Here is a 13928-nt window from a genome sequence, read left to right as displayed (position 1 = left end):
TAAAGAAAGGAAAGACTAATTTAGAAAACATGGAGCCTTGTCACCGCTTTCCCGACATGACTCACTGGTCTGACCAGGTTCATGTTTAAATAAAAACAGAGCGCAAACAGAGGCAACACCTGCAAACATCATTGGTCACACATGCACCAATGATTCTTTCCTTCTCTGACTCGAGGTTGTTTAGACTACCTTCCTGTGTGTTGAAAAACATTTGGTACTTGTTTGTTTCCTCTGTCCTTGTCAACAATCGGCTGTCCTCTGTGTCGAGTGCACACGCACAAACTTCAGTGTCCCTTAACTCCATGACAAGGACATTTTGAGGCCCATCTGGATTAGGAAGAGTCGTAGGTCATGTTTAAACAGAGGGCTGCAGAATCTCATGTGCATATGTATTAAGTACATTTTTAAATGACACAAATGTGGTATTCCCTAACATAATGTCATTTTTTAGTGTTATTAATAGGCCTGTCAGAATAATTACGCTTGACTCATCGCTGGATAAATGAAGTGGACACCTTGTTTTTTTCCTGTTTTGATAAATTGTCATTTATGTTGCTTCATTCCCTTTCCTGGCAGTAAAACTGTGGTAGACAGGACTCTCACTCACACATGCACACACGCACACACACACGCACGCAATGTGACTGTGCGAACAACATTGAAATGGAGAGAAATGGATAAGCATACTAAAAGCCAAGTTTTCAGACAGCTGCAGTTGTACAACTGCTCAAAGTCTAGAAGCTACACAAAGATAAGCCTCGTTATTGAATGTGTCATAAAATGTGTCAAAAGGAAGTCAATTTAAGCATTTTAGTCTTAGCATTTAAAAAAATGATAGATTAGTATTTACATACATATTTATTAACTGCAATGGTACTTGAGGGTGTGCAGACGTGATTGTGCAAGCTTGTACTTTTGAAAGACCTCGTAAATCTATGGCTGAGAGCGTATTTGATTATTTACATGGTTTAATTGCTGGCTCCGGTGATTTGTAAGTTTCCCAGTATAGGGGTGTGTCAAATGAGGAGAACAGAGACTTGATTCAGAGCCACGCATGGAACTTGTACAGAGAACGAGATTCTAAGCGGGATAGGGGACAGACAACATACACGCTGAGGCTAAAAGTGAAAAAGAGGACAGAATTTTCAAAAGGGGCATTGAGGTAGTGGACTAGTTCGGGATCTGAGGCTCCTCTGTAATAGAAGCCAAGCCATGAATTGGGCCGGGCATAAGAGGGAATGCCCTTTCCTATATTTCTATATAGCTCTATGTTCGCAAAGAGCACCGGAACATAGGTCATTTCAAAAAGTAAATGAGATTTTGTTCATTATCATTTTCCATTTATATTTGAAAACAGTTTTACTCATTTTACAAGGCAATAGAGTCCGTTGTTTCACAAAGCCAAGCAGAGTATTTTCTCGTTCAGATGATGAGCGCTCTGTAACACAAAGTAAAACGAGGGGACAGGGCAGGGTCTGTGATGGACTCGAAGGGCAATGATAAGCACATAACTGGGCAAACACAAACGCAAATGTGGTTCGCGTGTGCTTGGCAAAATGTACACACATGTACACGCTAACTCGTGTGCACACAAGAGAATGCACACACTTGTGATGTGAACATTTCTACACTAAGGTCTGGGCCGTACATGGAGTTTAAAGCTCTATGTTTTGGCCCCTTTTGATTCTTTTGGAATCAAAGACCATATGGGGTTCATGTAGACACACACACTCATTACTAACCTCATATGTGCCTTTTAGAGTTTGGGACCCTGCTGTTCCTCATCCACATTTAATGAACTCTGAGCTATTAGTGTACATTAACTAAACTTACCCGTGTCTGTTTTGCAAAATCTTTTGCCGAAAACGGACCCTCACTAAGCACAACAGAAAATTTGAATTTTCATGCATATATAATGTACCTGTAATTCCATTCATTATCCGAAATGCAAAGATTATAATTGTGTATTAGACCACATCCCATTACTACAGACTTTCCCCCAACATTGACTACCAATTCCATCAAAGTTTTAGTTTGAACAGAACTCACTGAGTCTATTGGAAAATGATAACTGTGTCTCAGCTTTCTATCAGTTGTAACATTGATAGCGGTGCCAGAGCAATAACATGAATCTAAAGTTCTTTACAACTGTAACATAACAGACCGATGGCTGTCCCATATCAAAGTCGGCAGAGTCAATAGATCAGCTTGTCAATCTTTACAACGCGAAGCCTTAACAGCTTCAACTACAAAATCAGCTAGAGAATTGCTAAATGTTGTGCCAATTATCTGGCAATGTTTCATTTTTTTCCAACTGATAAAATTTCCACATGTGGTGGTATGGTTTAGTTTGAATGTGTGTACCAGTGTTGTGTTCGGTGCTCTTCTGGCGTGGGGCAGTGAACTTTGAGAAAATGTGTGTTGTATTTTGTTCTCATTACACTTTAGTCAACCATTGAAGAGTGTGGTTAGCTGCACCCAAAAGGTAGCATACCCTTGATACAACTACACCAGGGGGTGATCTGGCAGTGGAACAATGTGTAGCAGTTGATTTAGTCCCAGTAGACGGGAAAAAAAGAGGGCCCGCATGAAAGGTCATGATTTATTTACTATGGCACCTTACGCGGCTGCGGCTGACTCTGACGTGCCAGTTGAGAATGACCCCATCCAAGAACATGCTAATCATATCAAATCTATAAGTAACAAGCTCCCAGAGCATGAATGCACCATGCTGAGGAGGGAGGAGATGTCACACGCAAAGACACCCAAGAAGGAATATTTGTCTGCCAGTCCAGATGCAGCTGAGTTTAAGTCCGGGTAGTGAAGCACCATCAAAGCAAAGGCAACTTTGGCGCTACAAGCGGCAGAATGATGAATTTAATACCCATCTGTTCAAGGAACCCACCCAAAAAAATAAATAACTTCCCAGCACAATGGAACACTTAAATAGGTATTTGTGTGTCAGTTGATTTAGAACTGCTGAGAAAATGTTGAACTTGAAGTTCCTTTGACCAAAGCACCTGCTAAATGACGCAAACCCATATATTTAATTCGTACCTCTTGAGTTCGTTGCCAGGTCAGCCACTTTCTGAAAGGCATCCAAGAAGGCAGCCAATGCGACCACTGTGGCTCTAGAAGAGGAAAAGAAAAAAGAACTTCACTTACCAGTATATAAAACTCTTACTGATCAATTCCTCAAGAACAAGCATCTTATTTACCAGTCCATGTGTTGGTAACAATACGTATATAAAAAGTGACTGAAGGTAATTTGTGCTAAGCAGTCCTCTCTGTTCTCATGTACTGCCCAGAGTGCACACACATGGACAAAATTGTTTGTACATTTCTGCTAATGCAAGAAAAACACAGTGGTCACAGAAATAATTTGAATCAGACAAAAGTAATAGTAAATCTATAATGAAATTAAAATTAACTAGGGAAAAAAATCAGACACTGCTTTTGGTTTGTGGGTCAACAGAATTCTTTAAAATATATATACTGTGTGTGTGTGTGTATATATATTTATATATATATATATATTTTTTTTTTTAATTGAATCCGTCCTGGACAAAACCATTGATCCATTCTCTGGTGGAACATGAGCAGAGACCCAAGGTCTTCGATCCATTCCTGAAAAGAAGCTTCATGGAAATCAGTTTGACTCATTCCAGGAACCAATTGTAGACTGCTGAACGCATGAGTGGACTCAGCAGTGGTGCTGTTGATTGGTTAAACACCATGCCCTGCTGGTGTGCGCATACACAAATTAATCAAGTGACTGGCATAGTTCATGCTCCACTTTTTCACACTTGCCCCTTTAAGTCCCAGTTTACTGGTTTGATTAAAATTCAATATTTGGCCAAATCATGCCTGTCTTCTCAACTACGAGTGGCAAGCATTTAGCGGTGCAGGTTTAACAAGGAAGAGTGGCTTGTTGCTACAACTGGTGTCATCCGAGTGTTATAAGGGACACTTTACAGCTATGTACAACTCATAAGTGTGGGAACATTCTGGACTTTGACTTAGGGCTGGGCATTTGAAGTTGAATTTCAGGAAGGTAAGTTGAATCTTACCTTCTCTTGAGCTTAAAAACATTGTGCTTGAAGAAAAACAGTGAAGTTACCGAAGGGCACCGTGTGTAAGCAAGTTACCGATGTCAAAGTACCCTGACCTGCTCTGCATTTTGGCAACAGAGACTGCACGCTTGTCTATTTCTAGTGTAATGTGTAATTATAAAAACTGTCCCGGACTACTGTTGTAAAATACAATATCCATATGGCCAGTGGCGGCCCGGTGGGTTTTCTCCGGGTACTCCGGTTTCCTCCCACATTCCAAAAACATGAATGGCTCGCTGATTGAACACTTGTTGATGATTGTTCGTCTCTGTGTGCCCTGCGATTGGCTGGCAAGTGGCTCAGGGTGTCCCCCCGCCTACTGCCCGAATACCTGGGATAGGCTGAAGCACGCCCGCGCCTCTTGTGAGGACAAAGTGGATCGGAAAATGAATGAAAAAAAAAAAAAGAATATATGCCGAGTTGGGTCTCCAACTAACAAGCTTAAAACTCAGTAACAGATGTATTGTGTGTGTTGCGGGCTGATTAATTGGATCACTTGTGTCAAACAACAGGAAAATTGCTTTTGATTTAAGATTTGTATTAATATATTTGTATTATATTATCGTTTATAATGCACTCAACATTAGAATGTCAAACGGATAGGATATTAACAATCATTGACATCTTGCATTCGGCGAGACGTGAGGAGCATTCAAACGCACTAAGACATTTTAAACTCAAACAGAAGTCACAAGTGCTTCGATGCAGCAAACGTAGGGATCTACACATTTCGAATGTGGGCTTTCTATCAATCTGGAAAAACTGACAGATATCTAGAAGAATGATGGTGGAAATCACCTTGCTATTTTACTTAACTGCACTCAATATTCCATCGTGTCACTTAATTTGTCAAACACTTGTTTACTTCTGGGGTCAAAGAGAAAACCTTCACAGCAACTGGGGACTTTCCATAATGTTACAGTTTTTACAATTGCTGCATGAGATTACATCTCAAAGGGTCACCACAAGTGTGACAAAAAACAAAACTTATACTGTGCAAAACTGAGTTCCAAAAGTCAGCTTAAGTGCCAAAAATGTCTTATGCTTCCTATGTCTATATGTAGAACACTACTTTTCTGATCGCACAAATAGCTTGTGAAAATGTAGTATTGGTTAATAAGCAGTTTGAGGGTAGAGTTTACCAAAAAATTCGAGGGTGTGGCTTGACTATATGAAGAAAAAAAAACCAAAACAACATAGCAAGGGCGCACTCGGATTCCTTTCTATTTCAAGCACAGCACTGGCACTGGAGGAGCGACAATACTATGTGCTCGTGGATCGGATGCTCATTAAATAAATGTAAAGTAACACTCATCAGGATTTCCCTCTCGAGAAGAATTATCGTCTTATAATTATTCTAACAGTGTCAAATGTTGAAAAAACTGCCCTTTAAGTGAGAGATTCAATTTTATCGTTGTCGGTTCAGTCTGGCCAAGTCAACCTCCACTCCCGCAGACCGTGGCGTAGTATAACAGGCAGAGTGCCTCTGACAATGATACATTGAGTGTTGCTGCCACTATCTATTCTTAGAGCAGCAGAAAATGGAATGGCGATGTGGTTGATTTGGATCCTGGAAATTTAACAACGCTTCGGAGACACTAAATACCAACATTTTGAAATTGGTGTACATGTCAACCGTACTTAAGCTATTGCACGAGTGTTGGGTACTATACATCGAATATAATGTCTGTCTGTGTCATTTCTAAAAAAAAACATGTTCAAACAGATTTTATTGATGTCTTGAGGAGGGTATTTCCTTTTCCAAATGAAGTGTAAACCAGAATAAATCCTTCGACCCGAGACACAGCTGCATCGGCCAGCAAATAGACCAAAAGACTCCATGATTAGAAATCAGCTAGCCTTTATTCTACACCAGACATCAACCCAAAATGGGCAGGAGGAGAAAAACGCTACAGTTGGACCCAAAAAATGGCAGAACACTGTAATTGGTTGATTTCCTAGGTGCGTTGTGAGAGAGGTGCAGAGGGGCTAAATTACAGAGCAGTACTCTAAGGACATCATTACACACATCGACACATGCCACAAGCATGGCTGGCTAGCCACTTATCTGAGCCAAAGCGGGAAGGTGGGTGTGTTTGTGTTTTGCCATGCGTGTGTCCCTTTATGTAACCCAGTCGCACACAAGAGATTACAGAGCTCCATGGGTGGATGGGGCGTGGGGGTGCCTATGCCGTGGTCAAAACCACTACTTTTGCCGAATTGGAAGTGGCTATAGAAAACATTAAAGCAGACCAAAAAGGCTGTATTGTGGTTTACCATTCGGGCAAGTAAGTAGTGCACTCTTAGCAATCAATCTCAACACTGGTAAGCTATCAAGTAGAAGGGCCATCAATACCGCTGGCACGACTACTGCAGCCTACGGCAGCATCTAACTTCAGTAATTGGGGCAAAGTTTGAAATACCAAAACAGCCTGACTATAAATAGTGCTGCACTCATGACTTTGATTGTCCATATGCAATGGAGATTCCAATATATCCTATTTGTTTTGTATTGAAACAAGAGTGGGTGTGTGTACACCCAAATCGATATATATATATATATATATATATATATATATATATATATATATATATATATATATATATATATATATATATATATATATATATATAATTTTTTTTTTACATTTTAACTTATTTTGAAAGAGTGGGGAAAAGTCCAAAACAGATAAATATTCAAGATGTTATACTTTGCTGTAAAGTTCATTTAAGGTGTAATTGATGTTCAAATCTGGTCATAATTGGGTGTGACCAGACAATATTTTCATAAATCCTTTTTAAGTTGCAATCTATGTATAATAATGTTTTTTTTTAATCAAATACCTACGGTTTCCTACGACCTGATTAATCAATTGCAAGTGCGACACATAAAGACATATCAAAATTAGCTAGAAGGAACGGTTTATGCTGAAAGGGTGCCTTACTCATGCTATTTGGTGGATGACTCTTGCTGAAAAAGATGCTTAAAACGGTTTCTTCTCTTAGGTGATAGATACTACATTTGTTTATCACCAATCTTCATCCTGTGTTGTTGTTTTTGTGGAATGAATTACAAATCGCAACGATTTCCATTGTAATGGTCAGTGGTCACCATCTACTTTGAACACTAGCCCAGTGCACAGACTCACAGACACCTTCCCGTCAACTCGGCAGTCATTAGCAACAACTCCACAAATGCTCCCCTGAGCTTAAGTATGAGAGGGTCACATATTTAACCCCGAAATGATGTTAACAGTCGAATAACACTTCACCATGAATCAGTTATTAGACTAAGAAAACAGAGGAATGGCTTCAAGACACTATTGTTAAGTCCTTGAGCCATTATACAGCTGTCACTATGAGTTTGTCCCAGAACACGTGGGCTCTTATTTGGCAAGAGATCTGCCGTGCACTGTTAATCAAAGACTATTCCAGAGTGCAGGACAGCCACGGTTAAGGTACTTGGAGAACAATTAGCCTTTATCTCAGCTGTCGTGAGCTGTTTGTCAATTGACACGTGGCCACTTAAAGTCAGCCGAGGGAAGTGGTGAGAATTTGTCGGCCATTGTTAGAAGAACTTGGGCAGAGGTGTGCAAATTTACCACCTGAAGAAGACTGAGACAGGAACGGACAGGATGTGCCGAAAAATGTTGCGAGCTTCTGGCTTATTGAAGCTGACAATGCTTGTTGGTCAAAGGACATCTAACTTTATTTGGAAGTTAACGTTACGTATTCATGAGAATTTACTATTTTTTAATATAAAAGGTGTCATTTGTGAATCATTGATTCATTGGAGGTATGAAAGCAGCTCCACAAAGCGACCAGTCATCATTATCATGCAAATGTGTTTCGCAAGCAAAAGCTCACCTGAACTGTGACTGCAGTTTGCCTGCCTTGGTGATGAAGTCCTCCCAAATCGGGTAGCCACTCTGCCAACGAGAGAAAAAAATTGTGTTGAAATAAAGACGGACTTCATAATTGCCAGTTAAATTACATTTGAGATGGTACAGGTGAGGAGAGGGCTGCGACAAGCTAAATGTTTGCCAAACAGATTAAATCACTTAAGTCACTCTTCAAATTATTATTTTACCGTGATAGAGATTAGACCAATTATGAACACATATTTACCATCATGTCCTTTAGGCTGGAAAATGGGTCACGGGCTTCTTTGGGAAATGTCCCCTCACAGCAAAACCATTAATACGATGACATAATGAGCTCGCCACCTAATGGGACTCTAAATATACCTAATTGAGGTCTCTGGCTCAAAATAGTTGAATCTAAACTATGGCAGCAAAAGAATGGTGTTGAGGGGAGCCTGCAGGCTATGAAATGGAAGTCAGCAGTGGAACCGCACAAGATAAAGACAGTGAGGGCTTGACCAAATGTTTGCCAGTGATGTGCTACGACTGTCAAGTACCTTCGGAATGTTATGTTATGCTGTCAAACATTACACCCAACAGTCACTGAAGCGCTTTCCGTCCTCTGACTTCTCTCGATCTCTGTCTCTACATTACATCACTTACTGTATGTAAACTCCTAGAATTAAATAGATGCTAAGCAAGAGATACTTAAAAAACATGGTCTAATTGACTTTTGCCACTCTCTTTTGTCTCCGTTTAATTTCAAACCTTAACTTCCTCATGATGTTATATTAGTTGCTGATAGATCAAACAGCATCTCTTCATTAGTAGAAAGTGATAGTGAACCAGGTGGATTTTACTGCTTAACCCATATTTCACATACACAATATTAATCAGAATGTCGTGTTTAGACTAGTGGAGCTGCATAATTTTCGGTTGACTTACCCTTTAAGGCACAGGTGTCAAAAGCAAGGCTCGGGGGCCAGATCTGGCCCACCACATCATTTTATGTGGCCCGCTAAAGCAGCTCAAACATGTCAACTTCCATGATCCGTTCTAAAATGTCAACCAAAAGTTTTAACTCTCTCATGTAATAAATAGCAGATATATTCTAAGCATTTTTTGTTACCAACCCCCTCCTGATAGTAACTTAAACAATAGTTGAATCAACAATTATTATTGACTTCTTTAAATGGTTTCAATCATAACGGCACTCCAAGTGAAAGAGTAACTAAAATGTGGCCCGCGACATAAATTAGTTTGACGCCCCTGCTAGGTGTCAAACTATATTGGTGTCTAGCAATAGTTAAGAGTTGTTTAGGTGATCATTTGTCCATTGTAGGTTCGTCCATACTAGGGATGGGCGATACATATCGTCCTCGATATTATCGTCATAGTTTCTGTCACAATGTGCAATTTTAATACACGTATTAATGGAGTCGGCCGGCCTGGTAGTCCAGTGGTTAGCACGTAGGCTTCACAGTGCAGAGGTACAGGGTTCGATTCCAGCTCCGGCCTCCCTGTGTGGAGTTTGCATGTTCTCCCCGGGCCTGCGTGGGTTTTCTCCGGGTGCTCCGGTTTCCTCCCACATTCCAAAAACATGCGTGGCAGGCTGATTGAACACTCTAAATTGTCCCTAGGTGTGACTGAGCGTGGATGGTTGTTCGTCTCCGTGTGCCCTGTGATTGGCTGGCAACCGATTCAGGGTGTCCCCCGCCTACTGCCCGAAGACAGCTAGGATAGGCTCCAGCACCCCCCGCGACCCTAGTGAGGATCAAGCGGTTCGGAAAATGGATGGATGGATGGTATTAATAGAGTCTCAAAAACCGACTGGTTCAGGTGCATTGACTGGCTACGAAGGAAGTGATAAATCTTCATTCTGCAAATCAGTGGGCAGGAATACAGTCACGTGACTCAGCCGAAGGAACACAACTTTTGTTTCAAATATAGAGGAGTGTCTCATCTCAGTGAGTAATTTCATATCAAGACCTAAATCAGATATCTGTCATCATGGAGTAATCAGAGATATTTAAGTGATATTATTCACCCAAACAAATGAAAACAGACAAAAAAGCCTGGACATTTGATGTAACTATGACCAATACGGCGTACATTTTTTGCTGTGCTATATCTATTCCTTTCTAAGGATGTAACGATATGTAAACATCTTAAGTTGGTTCTTTTGTTTCTTTGTTGTTCTTTGAAATGTACCGGTAGTTGTGCTCTCACAGTCATCTTTGTCTTTGTCACTCCTTGGAAGAGATGCAACAACGTTGACTTCAAAGAGAATTTGTCAACTGATGCCCATCAAGACTTATATACTTTTGAAACCTTTTCCAGCTTTATACAAGTTTATAAATAAAATTCTGACCTCAACCCGATTTAGATACGGTGGCATGCAAACAGACATTCCGCGAATCTTGCTGAACTGCAACCGTTTTGTTAAGAGGACTTGCCCAAAATTCATGTAAAAGTTTGATCACCAAGTACAGGCAAACTTCGGTTGAGGTTATTACTGACAAAGGAGGGTCAACCAGTTATGAAATCCAAGGGATTACTTACTTTTGCATCCCAGTCTTGTGAATGTTTATGTTATTTTTAAAAAACGCTAAACATAATTGTTTATATTACAAATTTATGCGAAAAATTAAGAAATGTTTCCATACTTTTCTCCTGTAAGTGTTGGTGGCTGATATTAGAGACAGTGGTGATTGTGATATTAGACACCGGACCGTTCAAGTTTTCACATTTCTGTTCGAACGGACGTCTGGCCATTTTGATCCCCCCTTCATATGTCAACGCCTTGAGACCCCGCGGACATTGTTCCACTCCGACGGTCACATTCTTTCCATTCCTTCGGGGCAAATACAGCAGCTGAGACGGCAGCTAATTGTCTCTACAAGTCGTCTCTGTCAAAAAAAAAAGTGTGTGTTGCGGGGGGAAATAAACTTCCACCTGCCTGCCCCAAAATGGAACATCCCAAATTAAAATGACGACACAACTCCAGTAAATGTTACATTTTAACGAATAAAACACACGCTTGCCGATATATACATATATAGGGAGATATCTACATATATAGTGTTTTGAAGAGTTTGGAATTCATGACCAAAGATTAAACAAGTTACACTAGCAGGAGCTGCATGCAATAACTTAATATCACCGACACGACACATAAGTTAGACGAGTTGTGTCTGTTGGAAACTGCACAATAACGTTTATATTACCTTCATGTCTCCGATAAGAGTTTGGAAGAGTCCTCCAAGCGCACTGCAGTCCTTTTCGATAACAGACTCCATTTTTCAGAGGACCACCTCCGAAGCCCAGGAGGTGAGGGTGGAAAAGTCAACCCGAAAACAAAAAAATAAATACAACAATATACCTGGAACTAGTGTATCCGTTGCTGGGAAATGAACAACAAGAGGTGTATGTTCAAAAAGGTTGTGAGAAAAGGAGTTCACAACTGCCCGGTGCACCATTCATTTCAAACAAGCTGATGGAACGAGAGTGAAATTTAATTCCCAGTGTCGTCTCCACGCCGCTTGCTGCATAGCCATGTTAAGACAAAAACACTTCAACTGATGTCGAAACTAGAGACACGTCACGGTGTCTGAGGATATTGACAGGTAAACCGCTTTAAACAGCCAAGAGTGTGTCGTCTGTGGTCGCTTTCAAAATACAGAGTGAAGTCTGCTTGAACAAATCCGAAGAGCGAAAACAAATCAAGCTAGCGATAACTCAGAAAAGTCGGCTTCCGGTAAGCTTCTACAATAATGGTATTGCACTTTCCAGAAAAATCTGCTTCCGGTTAACTTCTATTATAAAATTAGTGCACTTTCCAAACGTTTGGAAATGCTGTACTGTAATAATAATAGCAATACAATACAATACAACACAAAATAATACAATACAATACCATACAATACAATACAATACATCTTGATTTATATAGTGCTTTCACAACAGCTGCAGCTGCAACAAAGCGCTTTACAAAACAGTATCATAAAGTATATAATAAACACAATGAATAAATAAATAAATAAATAAATAAATAAATAAATAAATAAATAAATAAATAAACGAATGAATGAATGAATGAATGAATGAATAAATGCATAGATATATGCGCCCGGTAGTCGACTTCACAGTGCAGAGGTACAGGGTTCGATTCCAGCTCCGGCCTCCCTGTGTGGAGTTTGCGTGTTCTCCCCGGGCCTGCGTGGGTTTTCTCCGGGTGCTCTGGTTTCCTCCCACATTCAAAAAACATGCATGATTGGCAGGCTTATTGAACACTCTAAATCAGGTGTCACCAACATTTTTGAGGGTGAGAGCAACTTCATGTGTACCGATTGTGTGAAGGGCTACCAAATTGATACACGTCTGAAATAACATATTTGTCCAAAATACCTTCAATAATATGAGGATGTGTTATTTTTAATACTTGATGATTTAAATTGTCAGACTTTGATCATGTTTCGAAATGTCTCACAGTACTGCCAATGTTTGCATTTTTAAATCATAATTTCTACTACCAAATCACAATGTCCAGGCACTGGCGGGCTACTCAAGTGGTCTTCACGGGCTACCTGGTGCCCGCGGGCACCATGTTGGTGACCACTGCTCTAAATTGTCCCTTGGTGAGAGTGTGGGCATGGATGGTTGTTCGTCTCTGTGTGGCAACTGATTCAGGGTGTTCCCGGCCTACTGCCCGGAGACAGCTGGGATAGGCTCCAGCCCCCCGCGACCCCAGTGTGGATAGAGCAGTTCGGAAAATGAATGAATGATACATATATCCATCCATCCATCATCACAAGGGTTATACAGTATATATCATACTGTACTTTATATTATATATATATAGAAAGAGAGAGATTATGATGGATGGATAGACACGCGCACGCGCACACGTACACACAGACGCACACACACACACACGGGCACACACGCACACGTACACACTCGCGCGCGCACACGCACACGCACGCGCGCGCAACACTGGGAGGCCACATTCGATTTAACCAGACATGTGGCAAAATTTGTATTTTAAGTACAGCCCCGTCCATACGTGCAAAATACGTGCTCTTGATATGTCCAGTATACTGTATTATCATTGAAGAATTTGCTCATTCCAAACAAACACGTACACACTTTCTTCGTCGCTCGTGAGATTGCATTTTGGCCCGTGTAAATTATAAACCGAAAAAACGTTTATTGACTGTCAGTCAATGAGTGACATCTAGCGACTAAACTTTGAAAGACAACATAAAATGGCAAAATAAAATGATAGGAATTATAGAACAAATTGTAACCTGCAAACGAGTCGTTATATGTTCACTGAAAGCCATGAAATCCCTCCTGAATACACAAATTTGAAGAAAGTCTGCTGTATTTCTTGATGGAAATTGTGAGTGCACGCGCACGCACGCACACACAATTTTAAAAACTTATTATACTGTACTAATATTTCCGTTTGAAACACAGGTAAAAAATACAAATGTCTTCATACTTTCTTAATGTGTTCATTGCATGTCTGTAAATAACCAAATTTTGTCACAAAGTTGTGGGTAAACACATTTCACTGACATCATTTAAGCTATATTCCTCCTGAATTTATGAGGGAGGACTGGGTGTTAATACACTAACTTATACATTTAGGTTGGAATGCTACAGTTTTTTAAAAATGACTTTCATTTTTACTGTACATTTGTATGCAGCGATGGCTGTTTGAAAGTGCTCTATAAATACTGTTGACTTGACTTGACTTGACTGTACAGGCTGGCGTCAACAAGTTTGAACGTCCTCCTCACAGTACAGAGGTCAAGAGTTCGAATCTGTGCTCCGGCCTGTGTGGAATTTGCATGTCCTTCACTTGTGGGTTTTCTCCAGGTACTCCGGTTTCCTCCTACATACCAAAAACATGCATGGTAGATTATTGAACACTCACAAATTGTGC

The 13928-nt window shown here is 40.4% G+C and overlaps 2 protein-coding genes across 10 annotated transcripts in view; one reads left to right on the top strand and one right to left on the bottom strand.

Moving 5' to 3' along the window:
- The window catches only part of LOC127600862 (protein MTSS 1-like), a 36963-nt gene extending 25262 nt beyond the window's left edge, over positions 1 to 11701 (bottom strand). For 8 of the 9 annotated variants that reach the window (XM_052065738.1, XM_052065744.1, XM_052065746.1 and 5 more), the window contains exons 1-3: positions 11203 to 11701; positions 7980 to 8041; positions 3058 to 3131 (exon numbers count right to left, since the gene is read on the bottom strand). In XM_052065738.1, the coding sequence (XP_051921698.1) occupies positions 3058 to 3131; positions 7980 to 8041; positions 11203 to 11274 (208 nt within the window). In that variant the 5' untranslated portion in view covers positions 11275 to 11701. The remainder of the gene's footprint in view (positions 1 to 3057; positions 3132 to 7979; positions 8042 to 11202) is intronic. The other variant, XM_052065742.1, reaches the window with a different exon arrangement.
- The window catches only part of LOC127600853 (F-actin-uncapping protein LRRC16A-like), a 692893-nt gene that overhangs the window by 505442 nt on the left and 173523 nt on the right, over positions 1 to 13928 (top strand). The window lies entirely within an intron of this gene.

The sequence above is a fragment of the Hippocampus zosterae genome, chromosome 5, assembly GCF_025434085.1.
Source record: "Hippocampus zosterae strain Florida chromosome 5, ASM2543408v3, whole genome shotgun sequence".
NCBI classification, from domain to species: Eukaryota; Metazoa; Chordata; class Actinopteri; order Syngnathiformes; family Syngnathidae; genus Hippocampus; species Hippocampus zosterae.
Note: the sequence above shows the minus strand (reverse complement) of the source record. Positions and strands in the feature narration are given on the sequence as shown.